This window comes from Acartia tonsa, chromosome 9 (assembly GCF_053477335.1).
Source record: "Acartia tonsa isolate MP-2025a chromosome 9, ASM5347733v1, whole genome shotgun sequence".
Classification (NCBI taxonomy): Eukaryota; Metazoa; Arthropoda; class Copepoda; order Calanoida; family Acartiidae; genus Acartia; species Acartia tonsa.
This window is the reverse complement of record NC_137268.1, coordinates 6,580,450-6,601,444: the sequence shown is the minus strand read 5'-3', so window position 1 is coordinate 6,601,444 and position 20,995 is coordinate 6,580,450. Positions and strand designations below refer to the sequence as shown.

At 39.3% G+C, this 20,995-nt stretch overlaps 2 protein-coding genes across 7 annotated transcripts in view; one reads left to right on the top strand and one right to left on the bottom strand.

The window, feature by feature from the left end:
- The window catches only part of LOC145328090 (monocarboxylate transporter 14-like), a 38,372-nt gene extending 23,777 nt beyond the window's left edge, over positions 1-14,595 (bottom strand). For all 5 annotated transcript variants that reach the window (XM_080171656.1, XM_080171653.1, XM_080171655.1 and 2 more), the window contains exons 1-5: positions 14,494-14,595; positions 13,878-14,039; positions 13,454-13,524; positions 10,755-10,811; positions 5,918-6,016 (exon numbers count right to left, since the gene is read on the bottom strand). In XM_080171656.1, the coding sequence (XP_080027782.1) occupies positions 5,918-6,016; positions 10,755-10,811; positions 13,454-13,524; positions 13,878-14,039; positions 14,494-14,585 (481 nt within the window). In that variant the 5' untranslated portion in view covers positions 14,586-14,595. The remainder of the gene's footprint in view (positions 1-5,917; positions 6,017-10,754; positions 10,812-13,453; positions 13,525-13,877; positions 14,040-14,493) is intronic.
- The window catches only part of LOC145328087 (uncharacterized), a 633,740-nt gene that overhangs the window by 25,426 nt on the left and 587,319 nt on the right, over positions 1-20,995 (top strand). The gene's annotated exons all lie outside the window — the stretch shown is intronic.

Genomic DNA, 20,995 nt, shown 5'->3' with positions numbered 1-20,995 from the left:
ACTTCCCCTGCCATGTCAGGGTGAGGTTTCCTACTCCTGACCCTGCCCAGCATGTACAGGTTGATGCCATGATTGATTCTGGCAACCGTGTACCAGGGTCTGCTGTAATTTCTGAGCACCTCATGCACGCAATGGGAGTGCAACGCATGTTGATTCCGGACAACACCCAGATCCTGACTGCTAATGAGGAAGGCCAGCCCCTCCAGGTAATCGGAAAATTAAAAGAGTTATATATGGCAGTCTCACACACTCTTATACTCCATCTATACCACGTGACTGTGGTCCGGAATCTCTCACACCCTCTGAACCTAGGAGGGTATTTTCTCAAGGAGTTCGGAACTAGGCTCTGTTTCGACATGCAACCACCTTGCTTGTGGGTGCGTGGGGAGTTTATCCCACTCCGTGGCGTCCCCATTGACCGGGAGACAGCCGAGAGAGAGCTAAGCTATGAGGGGCCTCTGCCAGGCCCCCTGCCTGAGCAGCCGCGTGTGGTTGAGAAAGGCACACACTGGGTGGACGCTGAGCTCAACGCACACAAGGGAGCTAACCTGCTAGCCATGGGGTTGCCCCCAGTGCCCAAGGTGCCAAGGGAGAGCCTGCCAACAACGTTTCCTGAGATTGCCAGCCCTCCAGAACCAATCTTCTCCGCCGACACCTTTATCAACGGCCAGCCGTGTCCACCTGGCCCCCTCTACCTGGGACCTCCAGCCAGTCCACCAGCCAAGCCCGAGTCCAGACCCGTCAAGTCGCGGTCTGATGTACCCGGAGCCACACTGAACTCTCAGGCCCCAGCCTCTCCCGGCGCCGTGCCCGTCAAGTCGCGGCCGGACGCCCACGGAGCCAAAGCTGGACCCAGCACTTTGGCCTCTCCCAGCGCCGAGCCCGTCAAATCGTGGCCGGACGCCCCCGGAGCCACACCTGGCTCCGACACGTCAGCCCCTCCAGAAGCCGAGCCCGTCAAGTCGCGGCCGGTGGGCCCCGGAGCCAAAGCTGACCCCGCACCAGCCACGTATAGGCTAAGCGCTGTCACTCCAACTGATGGCCAGCCACCCCAGCTCCGCACAGCCAAGCGGGTGGTCCTGCCTGGCCGCGGGGTTATGGCGGTCCCTGTTGAGCTAGTAGGCCATCGCACCAAGGATGCCATTCAACTAGCTGCCCCAGAACAGAGGTTTGGGGAGGATCTTGTTATTCCAGAGGGCCTGTATGCCCACAGGCCTGGCTCTGCCACTGTGTTTAGAGTACTGGTGGTCAATGAGGGGGAGGTGCCCCTCTTGCTGGATGCTGGCCTCCCAGTGGCAGGGGAGCTGGTCAAACCTGACATTTTAGAGGTCTCTGATACGCCTCCCCCGCGTCTCCACTCGTTCCAAGAACCTGCTGAGCCTATAGACATGCAGGAGTTGTGGGAGGCCCTGGAGATGGAAGACAATGAGTTCCTACGCAAGGACCCCTTGCTCAAGAAGGAGGTCTGGACTATGTTGTCAGAGTACAGGGACGTCTTCTCCAATTCTACCCCCGGCTGCACAGATGTGGTTGAGTTGCAGCTGCGCCTCAAGCCAGGGACCCAGCCGATCCGCCAGAGATTTAGGGATCTGAACCCGCGGCAAGAGGCTGAGCTGGAGAAACAACTGGACACCTGGCTACAGGAGGGAGTTATAGAGCCGTCAGACTCCGCCTGGAGCAGCCCCCTGGTGCCCATCAAGAAGAAGGACGGGAGCACCCGCTGGGCCGTTGACTACAGAGCCCTCAACAAGTGTCTGGAGCTGGACAGCTACCCCCTGCCTAGGATCCAGCAGTTGGTGGAACGAGCTGGCGGGCACCGTGTCTACAGTGCTCTAGACGCGGTGGCCGCATACTACACCATCCGTGTGTCCGAGGACAGCCGGCCCTGCACCGCCTTCACCACCCCCAGGGGCTTGTATCAATGGAAAAGGATGCCCTTTGGCCTGGCTACGGCACAGTCTGTCTATTCCAGGTTTATTGCAGGGGTCCTAAACCCACTAGGCACAGCCAACCTCCAGTCATACCTTGATGACGTCCTGACCTTCCACCAGGATACCTGGGCCCACCTGGCCAGGCTCCGAGAGGTCTTGGAAGCCCACCGTAGGGGAGGGATCCGCCTCAAGCCAGCCAAGACCAAGTTGTTCCGATCCAAGGTGGATTACCTGGGCCACACCCTCAGCCGTGAGGGGATAGCCATGCAAGAGGACTATATTGACCGTATCTTGGACTGGCCAGCCCCTAGCACCCCCAAGGATTTGCTGGCGTTGCTGGGGTTCTTTGGATACTACCGCCTGTTCATCCCAGAGTATGCAGACCTCACCTACGAGATGAATCGGCAGAAGACGGCCAAGGCCCTAACCTGGACGCCTGAGATGGAAGCCCAGCTGCTGCAACTCAAGGACAAGTTCCGCAAGGCCCCCATCCGAGCGCCGCCCAGGTTTGATTTGCCAGCGGTGTTCCAGCTCACCACAGATTTCAGCAGCCGCGCCATCTCTGCCATACTGAGTCAATGCCAGGAGGGCAAGGAGAGGCTGATTGCCGCCGTGGGGCGCAAGACAACCGACCCTGAGACGCGCTACCCGTCCTGGAAGGGAGAGATGGCCGCCATCATGTATGGGATCCGAAAATTCCACGGCATCTTGTCCTACCGCAGCTTCTAGATCAACACTGATTCCTCTGCCTTGCTACAGATGAAATCACTGAACACATCCACAGGGATGGTGGCCCGCTGGCAGGAGGAGCTAGCGGCCTTAGACTTTACCGTCTGCCACAGGCCTGGCACCCAGAATACCAACGCCGACGCCCTCAGCCGCCGGGAAGATGACAACATGCCAACGGCTAGCGCCGAAGAATTAGCAGAGCAGGCTGAGTATATCCACAACCTTTGCCAGCTAGGGGAGGCCGCAGCTAGCCGGCCTCCTGCCGCCCGACTGGATTCAGCCAGAGTATTGGAGGCCCAGACACAGGACCCCCTCCTGCTCCGTGTCCGCCAATGGGTGGCTGATGGCAAAGCCCCAACCAAGGCTGAGCTGCGTGGCAAGGAACGAGACGAGCAGCAGTACGCCAGCCGCTTCCCAGCCCTGGGGCTTGACGAGCACGGCTGCCTCACCACCACTGACCAGACTCTGACAGGAGAGAGGACAAGATACCTGCTGCCTTCGGCCCTCCAGCAGGACGCGTTCTTTCTAGCCCATGGGACCCCCATGGCTGGGCACTTTGGGATGGACGCAACTATCGCCCGCGTTGCCATGCACTTCTGGTGGCTCAACCTGGCCCGTGACGTCCGCCTGATGGTACAAACCTGCCCTGAGTGTGTCCAGAAAGTTACCAAGGAGAGGCTGAAGCAGGGGATCCACGTGCCCTCCCGCCAGGGGTATCCACAGCAAGTCCTATTCATCGACCTGGTGGGGCCACTGCCAGAGACCCCAGCTGGGAACCGCTACATCCTCACCTGCCAAGATGGATTCAGCCGGTTTGTCAGCCTCTACGCCATCCCCAACAAGCGCACCCTCACGGTGGCTGAAGCCCTGTTGCACCGCCACCTGGCCACGTTCGGATGCCCCCTGAAGATCCATTCCGACAATGGAATGGAATTTACCGGCCAGGTATTCCAGGAACTGGCCTCCAGGCTTGAGATTGGCCTGACACATCCACCACCCTACAACCCGCAGTCCAACCGAGTGGAGAGGTTTCATAGGACGCTCAACACAGGCATGCGCCTGTTCCTAGACAGAGACGATAACAACTGGGAGCCACACCTGCCTGCCATCGCCTTTGCCTACAACACCAAGGCCTGCAGATCCACTGGCGTGACCCCGTTCCTGGCCTTCTTTGGGAGAGAGGCCAAACTTCCGGTGGACATGGTGCTACGGCTGCCAGAGACCGAATATGCTTCAGTTCCAGCCAACGTCCAAGCTCTCTTGCAGCGCTACTATGCAGTGTATGATGCCATCCAGCAGAAGGAGGAGGGAGCCATCAGGAGGAGCGCGGCAGCTTACGAAGGCACGGCCAAGTATGAGGTTGGAGACTTGGTCTGGTACCTGGCCCCCCGCCTGGTGCCAGGGAAGGCAGCCAAGATTACCAAGAGATGGACTGGCCCCTGGAAAGTAGTGAGGAAAGCTACAGAAGTCCATTATGTCATTAAACCTGCCTCTCCCGTAGCCAGGATCTCAGAAGTTACCGCGCATGTAGGCCGACTGCGCAAATACACTGGAGATGTGACTGCCCACCAGATCCCAGAAGACATCCAAGTTGACATGGACGGCGACGAGGATGCCACCGAGCTGCCAGTTGGAGCGGCGGCGCCCGCAGCTAGCAACCCAGGAGAGCTCCCAGTGCACCAGCCAGCCGCAGCCGCCCCACAGCCTAGCGGCCAAGATCGTGACCCAGTGGAGGAGAACCTGCAGGAGCAGCCCAACGAACCACCGCCGCCGCCGCCCGCTCCAGAGCCACTCAGAGATGCCATCTGGAACCCTGACGCGGACATGGAGAACCTGCCAGCCAGCAGCGAGCCTGTAGGAGAAGAGCCAGCCACTGCGATGGAAGAGGCCGCCCCAGAAGAAGAAGAAGAAGCCATGTGCCCCCTGCTGATGACAGCCATCCCCATCCGGGTAGGAGCTAGGAGACCAAGCAACCTGAATCAAGCAGGCGCCCCCATGGAGTTCTATGCACCCTTTGCCATCACCATTCCACCCCTAGGAACCACCAGAGTCTGCCTAGGCCTCCGTGTCCAGCTACCAGCCGCGACAGAACTGATCCTGCAGACGAGGCAAAATTTCCAGCGGCGAGGCTTGGCCGTCGCCAACCCACGCCTAGAAGCCAACCAGGAGCTGACAATGCTGATCACCAACCACAGTCAGACCGAGCAACGAGTGTCCCAGGGAGCCTGTGTAGCCCGAGCTGTCCTCCATCGAGCTGTGCCCCAAGAACTGCCTGTCCGGCGCAGGCATAGGCTGTCGTATCCCCAGGTTCAAGGCCTGGTGGCTCAGGAGCCACGCAACCCTTGAAGGGGAGGTTGTGGTAATACGACACCCAGACGGACAGGCCGTTTACAGAGTTGCTTCGCTGTGACTTATGATAACAAACCCCCCGCACTAATCCTATTATATCACCATCCATCTCATGACCGCTGTTGACCCCGCACCCAGCGGTCAAACTAGCCTGCCTAAATGTGGGGAGGGGACTCAAACATGCAACTATCACGAGTCCCTCACGCGCTTATATAATCGGGAGGCGTTGCCTCCCCTTTTACCACCGCTGCCCCCACAGCCTGTCTACCGTCGGGCGCTAAGCCCTAGCGCCCCACACCCCCTTCAAACCTAACCATTGTCATATTTTGTTGTATATATATAGTGAACATAACTTGTAAATATTATTCAGTTTAAATATATAATTTCTGTATGATTGAATCCTGCTTGTTTGTTTGGTAGAATACTTAAAGGCTAGGGCTCGTTGAATCCGAACTCGTTACCCCGTGGGCCGAGAACGCTCGGCTTACCAGACTTTCACATATACTTTTCATTTTTTTTCTAACTAACGGCTACTTCCCTAGAGGCCACTAGTGGCACTTTAAATGTTTTGTTTTGTTTTATGTCAAATATCTATTTTAGAAGAAAAAAATTGTCTCTGTTGCGTTCAAGTAAAAATTATAATATCATTTTTATTTTTTTGTGATTGCTCTTGGGAGGGTGGCGGTACCTTCCCAAAAATAGTTATTAACATTCCCGGGACATATGAGAAGCTACCCTGTTAAGGAGAATCCGATCGGTTCAGCAGTTTGCGAGAATCTCCGGTACAGACAGACAGACAAACAAACAGACATCCTGTGACTTTATTATAAGGATTTAATTCCAAAATAAAGCACTTTATTTGAAAGTTCTGGGTTTTTTTTCTTTAAAGTGACTAATAAAAAGCTTACCTAAACCAAACCCGCCAATACAACCATAGAGCAACATAAGAACAGGAACATTGGGAGAAAAGATGGACAGCCCGATGGATATGCTGGCTATCAAACTACCTAAATAGATTTATGTGTGATATAAATAGATATACAGCCAAATAGATGTGCTGGTTCCTTTTTAAATACATTAATAGATAATATATCTAGCTATCGGATACAGATAGATGCCAACCCCCTCCCCGGCTCTCCCGAAAAAAAAATCCCACGTAAACTTTTTTTCTTTTTTAAACTAAAATAAAAATATGGGGTTTGAATTCAACCCTCTCCACCGCCTCAAGAGTTACTAGAGGCCTCTAGAGGCTTAGCCGCTGGTGAACAATAAAACTAATTATTTCTAATGAAAAAAAAATAAAATTCTTGTCTCAAAGATCATATTAAATAAATCAAATTGATAACAATGTCGTCAAGGATGCTTAATGGAAGATAAAATTATCTTTTCAAAATTTTTCATATGAAATTCTGCCTACAATAGTTATAAAATTTTATGAAAATCATGTTGGTGAGTTAATTAACCTTCCAATGTCCTCTCCCTCCCTATTTTAATTTGTGTCAGTTGTAAAACATGTTTTAATTATTTTATTTAAATGTGTCATTTTTTTGATGATAGGCTGATTCTAGATCCATTTTTGTACAGCAAATATTGTTGGGTTTTTGCTTGAATTTCTGAATGTACAAAAAAAACATTTTACATTTAAAAATCCGTTAAAAAATGCGCAACATTTCTTATAGACAGACAAAATCACATCCTATTTATTTGGCAATTAGACATTCAAGTATTGCATGAAAGGAAAGAAGATTATCTTATAATAGCTGAAAAAATGGAAATTTGATAAAATCATTTAAGACATGACAAAGGAAGCTATAAGACAAACACACACAAACAAATAATCATTTTTGAGATCATTGTTTTGGGGGTCCTAAAGGTCATACAAATACGAGAAATCATAAAAAATTAATGAAAACTATACGGCTTTGTTAAAAAAAAAAGTATCTAAAAGATATTGACTCAATTAAAGTAGAAATTTGGTGTACTTTCAAACTTGAGTACAGTCTCGGACTATTGCATCTTTGTAATCTATTTTGTTATAATTATGTTGCATTTAAATGAAATTTTAAATCAAAGATTTGTGTTACTATGTTTTAATAGCGTAGCTACCGTATAAACAACATGTGTTATAGCCTGTCTGTTTGTCTGTAATACTTAAATTTTAGTTCGTTGATTCGAAAATTTTGACACTCTACAAGAGTTATGTTGCGTTTGTCCTTCCTTCTGATGGGTGTTATCATCTTTGCTTTACATATTTGATTGTTATTTGCCAATTTGTGAGTTGTTGTTGCGCTACTTTTGAACATAATTGTTCATGTTTTCTGATGTTTTGGCAGTTCTTTGCACTTTTTGCTTAACTTAATAATGATGATAAATGTTTTTTAGGAAATTTTATTTATTTAATTTTTTAATTAACCCTTAACGGTCGGGGGGGGGGGGGCGTTGAACGCCCCCCCATCCGGTTTTTTCAATCTCATTTTCTGTGTGTGAAAGATGAAGAGCCCAAACTGCTTGACTTTTTAAGTATGGGTATGACACATAACTGAGAGTTGGAATTTTTTGAATATCTCCATCCTGGCGGGCACAGAATGCCAGCAAACCTGGCAGGGTCATCCAGGTAAAGAGCAAAACTAATTTTTTGACTAAAACAAAGCATTTTATCATACCAAAATACTAAAAAATCCTCTAGTAGTACATCCTTATATGAAATACAGGTGTTCAAGTCACTTTCAGGTTCCATGTATGATCCTGCAGGTCCTGATCCTCCAGGTCTCCAGAAATCTTTAAAAGGCTCCTGTGGCGGCAATTTTTGACTTAGAGACTTCAAATTTTAAACTTAAGCTTTTCTTACATGTCTACATAACGTATTAAAATTTCATGAAGATCCGCCGCCGTTTTCCCGCCGACCGCCGACTGCGGCGGCTGGCAGCTGCCAAGTACAGCTGCGGCCGCTGAAATTTATATTTTGATATTTCTAATGTAAAATTTACATAAAGATAAACATTTTCTGGAAAAAAATGTTTCTTCTAGCTTCAAAAATAAGAAAATTACAGCCGTTTGAAATTTTTAAGTAAAAAAGGACCTAAAAACAAAGGTTGTTAAATAAAAGGGTGAAGGAAGCGAAAATTGACTTAGACTTATAAAAGGTCGGAAATTCATTATCAAACAGGGGACTTGCAAAAAAAATTAGCCCTCTAGCTCTAATAGGAACTGAGATAATAAGGGGGGGCGTTGAACGCCCCCCCCCCCCCGACTGATTAAGGTGCGGCAAGGGGCCCGACTGTAAAGGGTTAAAATCAAAATTAAAACAGAATCTCCCAAAAAATATTTTGGATAAAGGATAAGAAATAAGCTAAAGAAAATATTTCCAGTTAATTATCCTTTGGTCGAGTTACAATCTTCAAGATAAAACTTAATAATTTACTTTGTCTGTCGGTCCCGTCCGTGATGCTTTAGGGGAAATGAGATTTTCTTAACTACTGTTCAAGATAGAATGCGGAATTTTTGGTTAAATTGCATACAGGATATGACATAGTTTAAACTTTGGTCTGTCGATCATATAAAAGACGTAATCTTTTTATAAAAGCTTTGTGCTTTTCTATTATATGACAAATCCTTCTTTCTCTACCTATTTTAGCAGCGAAGCTACTCTATAATTCACTTTGTCCATCGTCAGTCATTCCGTCCGTAAGTCCGTAATGCTATGAGGAAACGTGTCTGGGGTGCTAGATCGATTCCTATAAAATTTTGAAGGTTTCTTCATTTATTTTATCTTATTTTTTTAATGACAATGCTGACCATTTTTACTGGATGTCTGTCCATCCATAATTTTTAAGATTCGCTACTTATGGATGTTGTTATCTTAGTTTTTTTTCTTCTGAATTCGCTTGGATCATTTGTCCCAGCTTCTACCAATAACTAAATTAATTCGTAAAAAATCACGAAACCTATACGTGTTTTTCAGCTGTCGTTGGGGGGCAACACATCGTAAAATTGACGACCTATCCATTTGCCCCCCAAATATTATTAGATTTATTTTGCTTGTTGGTTATACCTATTCCTGCACTTGTCCATCCAAGTTTTTGTGTCTTATTGGTGTCTTTATTCTTGTTTTAGAAATTAAAAAAAAAAAATGATTAAATTTTTAAAATGATAGTAATACAATATAATTATCTTAACCCTTACAGATCGGGGGGGGGGGGGGCTCCAAGAGCCGGTCGTGGTGTCCGGTCAAAGTCGGTTGGGTAACACCAAAATTAGAAAAAAATTCTAAAAAAATCTTAATTTCTACATTATGACTTTTGTGTATAAGGAGAAACCTAAAATTTTTTTGGTGAATACTTAGATATCAATGACCTTCTGAGAAAAAATGTGTTATGACCGTTTGACCGCTCCCTGACCGACTTTATGACCGATTTTTGTCCGGCTTTTACTACAGACATATATCATGAATATCGTGGCTTCTATTACAGCTAGAGTCCTATAAATTTTTTTGGTAAATCCTTGAGCAACATCAAACAGATAAAAATATTAATCGGCGCCGCCAACCGCCGTTTTACCGCCGTAACCGCCGAAAATGGCGGTTTCCATTATTTGCCATTTTTTGGCGATGATCAGAAAAAGTAATTTTTTTGTTATGAAAAATAAAAGTTCGTCCTAAAATTTGGTCATCCTAGCTGCAAAATTGGCCGCTCTACAGCTGTTTTAAAATTTAGCGGCTGGCCGCTAAAAAGCGGCTAAGGAGCGGCCTGGCTGCTATGACTAGAAAAAGTAATTTTCTCTAAAAATACACATGAACCACCAGAAAAAAATTTTACGTCTTTATCTGTAACAGGAGCCGAGATAGAGGGGGGGGGCTCTTGGAGCCCCCCCCCCCCCCCCCCCCCGATCTATTAAGGTGGGAATTGGGGCCCGAGCTGTAAGGGTTAATTTTATCAATTACAGGTTTTTTTTAATGTATATTATAACAGAAATTAATTTGTGTGAGTTAAAAAGAATCTTTGCCTCTAAAAAACGTGCTGCTAATTTTTATTTATAAATAGAAGATAGTACTTTTATATTATATTTGTTTATTTGTCTATCTTAATATTGACACAAATATAGACATTAATTACAAAATAGAAAAATATATCATTAATATATATTATGTTTTTATCTAAAAAACTGCCGACGCAACGTAAGAGGAATTGGATGGAACCTCGGTATTATCGCGTTTAAATTAAGACGCTAAAATAGTTCCTACTACTGCTATATTTATGTACGTTACGTAATACATCTTAGCTGTAAGTACCTCCAGATAAGGTACGTGCAACCAACCCTTGGTTGCACGTATATCGTTTGATTACATCAGGGTGTATGTAATTGTTTTTTTGAGGTTATCCAACAAAACAAAAATAAAATTAACCCAGGCTACCAATAGATATAGAATACGTAGATATATTTTAAAAAATTTGTTGTCTATTTAGGTAGATAATATGATCCTCATTTGTTGGTAGGTTCATTCATCCAGTAGGAGGGGGGGGGGGGGGGTCAATGGGTTAACGTGGTGAATGGGGGATATCGTTATTTAGCAAGCTGAGATTATTACTTAATTAGAGTACATTGTGCAACATCTAAGTAATTATTTATCGATTTTGCTACCTGGCAGGTATACACACAAGTTAACGTACAGACGTATGGACGGATGTATCCTAGTTTTATAGAAAAGCTGCGCTACCATCAACAAGGATATATGAGATGCAAAGTTACCTGTCATACACACAAGTCTACAACCATATTTGTTCACCAGTCCTCCAACAATAGGACCTGAAAAAAAAATCATTTTTTCAGCATATTTTCTTTTAAATTTCGCTACTTTTAGTAGCAAAGGTACTCTCTGCAAGCTAAGTTTTTCTATAATTAGGATCTGTACGTCCGTCCATACAGCATAGTTGGCTCTTTTTGTTAATTTTGTATCTTGTGAAATGTCCCATCGATTTCAAACTTTGGATGATAATTCCTGTAGCAGTTAGGAACGTTACCAACTTTATAATAGTTACCAGAAAATCCACACGTCCATTAAAAACTTGGTGATCTTTTACTTTTTCGACAACATTTTTTTATGATAATAATCCTATTTACATGATTTTTGATTCCATAGGACAACTAGGATATCCTTTTTAATATACCAGCGGCTACGCCCCTAGAGGCCTCTAGGAGCACTTGAGGAGGGGGGATTTTAATCCCAAAACCAATATTTTATTTTAGATTTTTAAAAAATTTAATTTTTTTGGGGGGGAGGGAATATTTTTCAGAGGGACGATTTATCTTGGTAGGGTTGTAGTACCCTCCCCCCAAAATAGATATAAACCTTCTCAGGACCTATAAGAAGCTTCACTGTAAAGGAGAACCATATCAGTTCAGCAGTTAGCAAGATCCTTCGCTACAGACAGAAAAACCTTACTACTTTATATAATAGGATATGCTTTGTCTTTAAGGTTGCCAATAAATGATATTTGAGAATACTGTTTTACAGTTTTAATATTAAAAACCAATTAAGCATAACAATTAGTGAATTGAAGTTTTCTTCTGTAGTCTAGTTCACTTTTCTTTTATAATCTATAATATTATTGCTGTGCTACTAAAAATCATCATCCTTGTTAGAATTATATTCACGTAATCATAAAGCTGTACTTTTTCTTTTCATGTTTAGCAAAAGTTATAATCTTTTGTAGCGGGAATGTTCAATGTCTATTTGATAGAAGCACAGTATAACCTGTATATAACTCGATACACCACGAGATCTTATTTTAGTGTATTTTTTAACTAAATCTTGCTCATAAAGTACATGATAATACTGTCCTTAAGGCAAGTAATCTTTTGATTGCACGACCTTTGACTGGAAGTCCTAAATTTGGATGGCCATGTCAATTCCTTTATCAAGTCACACATCTGACATAGTATCAGTGGGAACCAATCCCTAACGTCTTTAGTTATGACGCGGTTTTCGACCGTGATTCGAACTTATCACCTAACGGACAACGAGCATATTCGCTACGTGTCCTTATATTTTTATACAAGTAGCTGCAGAAATATAACATAAAACCATCCATAGATTAAATAGCCTCAAACCATCCCAGGACATATATGGCGCATCCCTAAACTGGTGAACTTAATCGATTCAGAAGTTATCGAAATCCTAAGCTACAGAAAAAAAACCTTTCTATTTTATATATCTTTGCTGCGCTACTTATAAGCAATAAACATCCTTTTTTTGTTCTTTTGTGCAAATGTAAATCTTTTTTTTCTTTTCATCTTTTTCTTTAGAACTTATTTTTATTAAATTCTATAAAAATAAAAAAAAATTTAATGTTAAGAGCATTTGTAAGAAGATTTTCAAATTAAATTAAGAGTTCTAAATTTGTTTTAGAATTATCACTATTGACTTTCTATTAATATTGTTTTTTTTTTACAAATTCTTAACCAAAATATCTAGAGCCCTTAAGAGGCACTGAATGGAAGGAGAGGGTGAGGGGAGGGGTAGCCGACCCTCCACTTTAAACTTTATTTTCAAAGTGAAAAAAAAACTATGGTTTATATATCTTGGGAGGTGCACTCCCACAAAAATAGTTATGAATGTTCCCTGGACCTATAAAAGGCTTCACTGAAAAGGGGAAAATTTCAGTGGTTAGTGATATCCTTTCCTATACACACAGCTAGACAAGTTTGAATCTATATATTTGTTAGACCTTTGTCTGTTAATATATCTGTTTCTTAAGTTCTGAAATTAAAAAAATAGTCCCACAAAAGACTGTCGACAATAAAAGAAACAAATCATGGATATTGCATTAAACAAGTTATAACTTTGTTTACAAGGTGTCTCATACAATTTTCTATAATTATTTTTTTTCTTATTATTGTGATTTGTATGAGTAAACATTACATTTTATTAAATTCAAATAATTCCTTTTTTTAAGTTGAAGTAAATATATTAATTTTATATTTTTAAAAATTCTAAACAATTTTGTCAATGATTTACTTTATTATTAGGTTGAAAAGTAAATGTCACTCTACAGACTCATGTCTGTGCATAATAGTGATTGTGTTAATATTTTGAGCTATTATTAGCCAATTAGTTTTATGTATCAACAAGATTCGTTTGATGGGATCTTGTTTTGCTAATACCGCGGTGTTTGGTCGAGATTCGAACCTATAACCTCTTAACAATAAGCAGATTCTTTTAGGGGACTTTGGGCTGTTTATTACACACTTTCCGGAAGTTTTTAAAAACGTTTTTTATTGACAACTTTAGAGACTTTTAATGAATTTTTATTAGTTGGTATTGAGTGTCCATATGTTTCAACCACTAATTGTAATCTACAAAACGGGTAATTTTGTGTATCACCATTGGGAAAATACATCAATTTATCTGCAATTGTCTTATCCCTTTAGATCCCTGATTAGTATACCTGACATAAGATAAACTCCACATAAAATACTTCCAACCCAGGATACTGTGGCTGCGTCAGAATCAAATTCTCTATAAAAGAAAGAAATAATTTGAAAAGAATCTATGTATAATTAAGTGAAAAAGGTTAATTTTTAAAAGCGAAGATTTTCTATAATTAAGTTCCATCCTTCAAAACATTTAGCTCTTTTTATTAATTTATGAATGTTAGAATTTCCCTATGATATCATACTTTAGATGATGATTCCTGTAACAATGATGTACTATTTAGAAATTTTTCTATGATCGTAACTAGAAATTCCGTAAGTACATTTAAAACATACCAATTTTTAACTTTTTGGCATATTGTTAAATACTCTTAACCACTTTTCACGTATTGGTTGTCAATTAAAATGATCTTCTTGAAATATATTTTATATATTAACCTTGTTAATGGACCAAGTAGAACACCAAAACTGTAGGCAATACCATCCAGGATCATGTTACACAGAAAGCTGGCGGCGCAGACAACCCAACCCCAGCCTCCATCAGGTGGGGCGGGAGCCAACACCTCCCCAATGTCTTCATCATAATGTTTCAACTCATCCCTGAAAAATAATTTCCTAAACAAGTTCAATTAAAACAAGATTAATTTTGTTGAAAAATTAAGCATTTTTAAAATGAATAATCTACATAAAAAAAAATAAAAACTATATTATTGATGAGGGATATATATTAATTTCTAGTGAAAAAAGGCTGCTATATAATGTTGATATTAGAATATTCAGCTGAGATATAATTTCAGAAAGATATACAAACATTCAGATAGTTTTAAAATTTTCTTTCAATCATTTCTGAAACTATAAGTAAAAGAATGACTTAGGTACAGCAGGACAAACAAACAAATACCTCTACCCATGCGGGGCTTATTCCTGTGGTGACCTAAGCCTGTGTAAATATAATTTATCCCATATAACCTAACCTAGGGTAAAACACTCAAACCCCCCCTCCCCCCACCCCCCATGACTAGGCATTTTGAGGGGCACCCCTTAAAATTGTTACCTTAATTTAAGGGGGGAGTTGTCCTCACTCTCCTCCTCCTCATCCTCTTCCTCCTCCTTGAACACAGGCCGTCCATTCTCTACATGAGACATTCTATATCTGAAATAGTTGTATTTGTTACATGCAGTTAATCCTTAAACACAGGCCGTACATTATCTACATGAGACATTCTATATCTGAAATAGCTGTATTGCTTATATGCAGCTTTTCCTTGAACACAGGCCGTCCATTCTCTACATGAGACATTCTATAACTGAAATAGTTGTATTTATTACATGAAGATAATCCTTGAACACAGGCCGTGCATTTATACATGAGACATTCAATATCTAAAAGAGTTGTATTGATTAAATGCTGCTAATCCTTGAACACAGGCCGTCCATTTTCTAAAATTGTTTTACTAACTATAATGATCACAAACACAACTTTCAAATTTAGGTTCAAACATACATTGTTAAAAAAACAAGGATGGCAACATCCTTGTAAGTCAGACAAACAAAATTAACAAATATGCATGGCCGCACAGATAGACAGACTGGAATACCTTTAAAATGTGAAAAGGGAAAGTTTTGTTCAGGTATAACTTTCTTGTAGTTCATGTTTATTAAAGACTAACAAGCAATTATTATAACAACATTTAAAGGAAGCCTGCTGACTTAAAGATTGCCAAAAGTAGACCCAATACCTCAAATTGGAAGCCTCCAGCTCTAATTACAAAAAAAAATGAAAGGCATCTCAAAATTATATTCTAGGGAGTTGAAAATCTTTAAAAAATTTCAAACCCTCAAATTAGAAATTGCAAGATTAAATTTCACTAAAATTATGAGCTATATATATATATCAATAAAAAAATCATTTTTCCCCTTGACAGAAAGAAATATACAAACAAAAGGGACAATATGTTTTCTTGATAAATATCAGACAATACAATTTATTTCATAAAAAAGTGAACAAAAAGCTATTTTTAAGTATTTCAGAACCAATTAAAAATAATTGGATCAACTATTCCCTTTTAAAAGTCAATTTTGATCTTTTTTTTTCTTTCTATTTTTTCCTACTTGAGATAAATATTAATTCGACTTCTCTTTAAAGGGTTGAGGTATATTCCCCTAAAATAGCTATAAGCCTTCACTGGACCTATGAGAAGCTTCACTAAAGAACCATGTCAATACATGCAGCGATTAGCGTTATCCTCATGTATAAACACACAGAAACATACATACACTGAATACCATAAAATACATTTTATTGCATTGCAGTTAGTCGGAGGAAAATTTCTTAGTTTGATGATTTATGATTAAGTAATTATAAATCATAATTAGTAATATATAAACTAATACCTAAAAATTTACAAATTCATAATCAATAGGTTTTAAAAATATTCCTATTAATAAGCTATGTAAGTGAAAATATATTTTATTTCAATCAAAAAATCTATATAATAAACCTTTTTATTACAAATTTACAGTATTTAAAACCCTAATTTTTTTTATGTAAAATACAGAAACAAAATTAAGAAATGTGATTTTTATGTAAAATTTTCTTTACTTAAATTCAAAAATAAAATCACATGTTATTTTCTTTAAATGTGTATATATCCAATTTATAATAAAGGGAATTTAAAAGATTTGAGAATAATGTAAATATTAAAAGGTTGCAGACTGGCGTATAAATCATTTTTACAAAGTACCTTCGCTGTTAGAAGTGCTTATTTCGCGGTATTTTTTAATCTAACCCTTAGAATGGGCAATGGACTAAAAATAATCCAGTACCCAATGTAACTTAACCTAACCTAAAGCAATAAACATAAAACAAAAAGCTACCCCTTCTTTGATAATTTATTCTAAAATAAAGATTTATGTGATCGACCAAGCACTTTGAGGAAAAGCGCTTATTAATTTTTATATGAGGCAATCTAGAACATAGCAGATCCAAGACCTTTTTCTGTATCACTGTATCTAGACTAAAATGCGTCAATAGAGGCCAAAATTTGAATAAAAAGTGTGAATGTAGCATTTTTGTGTACTTACTTAAATAAGGAAATAAAAACACTTAAAACTGTTGAAATATGCTTTGTTTCAAATTAGGCCAAACTAATTTGTTAAAGGAATTTACGCACTTTTAATAACGTATTTCTAGTAGATTTATATATTGGAGACGTTTACAATGGAACCTACTGCTGCTATGGCAGGTACGCTGCATAAAAAGTATAGTTGGGGGGAATTCCTTGGTCCAGTGACAGGCGCAAATCAATACCATGTAAGATTTCAAATAAAACCTTTTAAATTCCAAGTGTGAGTATGTCTGTATGTATTTCAGTCACTAACGTTTCTGAAGAAATTTGATTTTGTTTGGACAAATTTTTTATAAGATTTAAATGTCAGATGGCATTTATTAATAAATAATTCTTTTCCTATTAACTATTAAGAATGTTTTCATCCTCGTTTTTTTTATTAATTTCAATAAATTTACTGTGTTATTGACTACTTTTATTTACTTTGATATTATTTGTTTTATTGTTATCTGTTTTTATGTAATGATAATAGTATTTTCTTATTTTAATCATTGCATAATTAAAAATATTAGTCTTTAAACAAAATCAAAGTACAAACTAGTAAAACAAATAACTCATTTATTGCATAATAATAATTGTCTAGAAGTCCTGAATGATTGCCGGTTAAGATTTGCACCTGTGGGCAAAGGTTTCTTATATTCTTACTAAGAAACCCTTAAATGTGGCGAAACATAAAGCGCATCCGCTCGCTGCCGGGAAGGTGATAGGTTCGAATCGCAGCCCAACACCACGTTCAGTAAACACATTAAAAAAATGATTACTACAACGTCCATTATGGCGGGTGCGCGACATAAATAGTTTGAGTATGGGGAGTGTCTTGTCCCGAAACATAGTCAACTCATAACCAAGCAAATTTAGGATATCCAGGAAAGGTCGTCCAACCAAAGGGTTGGTAGTCTGAAGGGTTTGGTGCTTACAATCAAACCAACAGAGTGTAAGACACAATTAATGTAGTTGCTGCACTACTGAATTAATTAAAATAATGTAGAGATTTGAAGCACATCTACTACTTTACTATCATGATATAGTTCTAAGTATAAATTTTGAGAGAAAAAACAAGGATGACAACATCTATTAGAGCATAGCTCAACAAATCAGAAAGAGAGATTGAGAGAAAGAGCACTTTTATTATAAAAGAAACAGCATAATACATTTAAATATTTTGACAAAACTTATCGATAAATTGAAGAACATACAGGATAATTCACTTTTAACACTTTAAAGTTTACTAGTGTCTACGCCCCTAGCATCTATGGGCTCTTAATTAAAAGTTGCATAGAAATGCTAGAAAAATAGATTAAAACAATCCCAAGACTTAAATCTGAAAATAAAATGAATCCACGAAAGAACCTATGTGAAGCTTATCTAAATCAGAAATCCCAATCCGTTCCGTAAATACTGAAATTGCAAGCTTCAGACAAAAAACCTTAGCACTGTATATGATATCAATGAAATCACTATTATATCAAAACTTGGTTTGATTTCATCTCTGTGAGCTTTTGTAGAAAAGCTTCTCTTCAAAAAAGAATGACGATATAGAATAAAAATATACTGTCTAGTCTTAAGTGACTTTTATGTTTTTTTGTTCTGTTTAAAAGATGCATTTTTACAATCAGAGTCCGTCTGTCTGTTTGTAATAGATAGCTCCTATCGTAAATTCATGGATTTTGAAATAATCCTCTCCATTTCAAATTCTTAACAAAATAAGATAAAATATTAAAGGTTTTAAGCATTCAACCATATAATTATCAATAAAGCTCTTACTAGTTTTACATAAATTATTTATATCAAAATTTTTATCTTTCAAATGGGGATTACTAGGCTGATTGGGACCCCTATTATATGCAAAGAACCTCTATAATCAAGTCGTAAAAATGTAATTATGACTTCATTAAAGCAACATTCGAGCATTCAAAATTGACGTCCTTGTTAAAAATGCATTTTAATTATAAGAAAAATGTTCTTGCACTTTTTAGTGAAAGAATTTTTAAGGAAGCATTTCTTTTTATCGAATTGAAATCTTACTCGATGATTTCTGTAATGAATAGTTATAATTTTGATAAGTTTCTTTTCCTTTTTAAAAACCAAATCTATTTATAAAATTATTGTCCTAATTGTTTTAATATTTCTACATTGTATTATTATGTTCTTTTAATATTAAAAACATTGCTAGCTATTATTGTTCTGGTCTGTTTAATTGAAAATCTTAAAGCTATATTAAAGACTAGTGGCTTTGCCCCTAGCATCTATGGGCTTTATAGAAGGGATGTGAAAAGATAGAAAAATAGCCTAAACCCACCTCAGGACCTATAAAGAGCTTTACTGTAAAGGAGAACCACATCGGTTGAAAAAGCTTACTACTTTCTGTAATAGGTTACGCCCCTTCTTATTAACTGAAACTTGGTGCAAAATAGTTGATTTCCAAAAAAGAATAAATCTTTCGGCTCCTTTTTTCATACATAAGAATGAATTTTCAATAAAAAATCAGATCACATGCTCCTTTTAGCTTTAAGAAGTATCACAGATTAAAATTTGTATATTATACTATGAAATTGAACAAGGCTATACCTATTCATAAGTAACGAAGCACAAATAATCATGGAATGGAATGTTATAGAGTAGAATGATGCAAAAAAAATGTAAGGAAAATATACGTATACGTCTTTTGTTACACTAGCGGCTTCGCCCCTAGCCTCTAGGGGCTTTGCCCCAAGAGGTGATAAAAAATAATTTGGGCGAAATACGTAAAGGACCAAGGAAATCCCCTAAAAAAAAAAAAAAAAAAAAAATTGGGGGGGATTTTTTGTTTTTGGGGGGGTTGAGGGTGTCCCATCCCCCAAGAAAATAGCCTAAAACCACCACAGGACCAGTAGGTATATTCGTATATAGATATATAGAGTAGAATCCGATCGGTTCAGTGGTTACCGAGATCTTAAGGGACGGACGGACAGACAGACAGACGGATGGACAGACAGACAGACAGACAGACAGACGGACGGACGGACGGACGGACGGATGGACAGACAGACAGACGGGCAGACAGACAGACGGACATACATCGTTCTAGTTTGTATTATAGATAACCATCAGACAAAACAATGTACAGACTAGATGGGCATATGTCATAAGAATCTTTACTAAAAATTTAAAATGTCTATCTTTAATGGTGGCGGAGAAAATCAAATTTTCCTCATAGGGTTACTTATTTACGGACGAGCAGACGGACTTCAATTATAGAGTAGCTTTACTACTAAAAGAAATATGTCATTTTGTGACTGACGACATGGCCTTTTTAACACATTTCAAATCAATGACTAACTTAATATAAACAAAACAATATTTTTATAATTTAATAACAAAAACTGCTACTTTATAACATGTTAAAACTTGGATGTCAAAATTGACACTGGTAAGAAAGCGAGGCGCTAAAGATTTTCCATGCACACACACACACACACAAAGACACACATGCACACATGCTTCAAAAAGCGTTCTCGAAATAAGGGGTGTGGAAAGGCAAGGGGATAAGAATTCTAAAGAAAATTATGTCTGTCAGTACAGTAACTTCAACAGTAGTTCTTGTATGACTTGATTTTTGTATTTATTGTAGTTTTTTAGATAATATTTTTTTGGGGAATGATGGGGGAAATAAACCCCTCAAGAAACAAATCTCTAAAAGAGAAACACCACAGAAAAAGATTTAAACAAGAAGTTAATTATCTCTCTTGTAAACATCTGTACAATTTCTGTCTGAAAAGCCACCCATTAAAACTCTCAGACATATTTTTAACTTTCAAATTAAAATTTTCAATGTCCATATCTAGAAAAGAAAAGTTAGGCAGGTCATAGTTTTAAGTTGAAGGCGTTTCAGAAATTTTCCCCTATACCAAAAACAGCAAGATCATATTATTTTAAATTACACGTTATTAAACACGTAGATTTTCTAGTATAGTTTCTGTAGGTAAATCAAGCTACGTTACGTCAAGTTCACCCCCTAAATCTTTGTATTTTGTTACAAAATATATGTGTTTCGAGAAAGCCTAAAGTGTCATGTGTGACGTCAAAAAAATACGTCTAAAAAGGAAGGATGAGAGGAGAAGTGGAAAAGGAAACCCCCAAAAAAGAGATAGATTTTTATGACGTCACACATGACACTTCTCAACTTCCTAGCAAAAGAGTATTAATAGATTTATAATACGTGGATATTGAGATAGATTCTCGCTTACCCTGATAAAATTTTTTCCGCGTGCAACTGGCTAATATATCCCCTATTTCCCCACCACATTATAAATTTATCCCATCCCCTTCTCGGACCATGGAGGAACGTAATGACCAAGGACTATATTAGCAACCTAAATTGACGACAAGAATTCCCATGATTTATTCTTGTTATGAAAGTTTAGATTTTATTAAGAATCTTAAGAGATA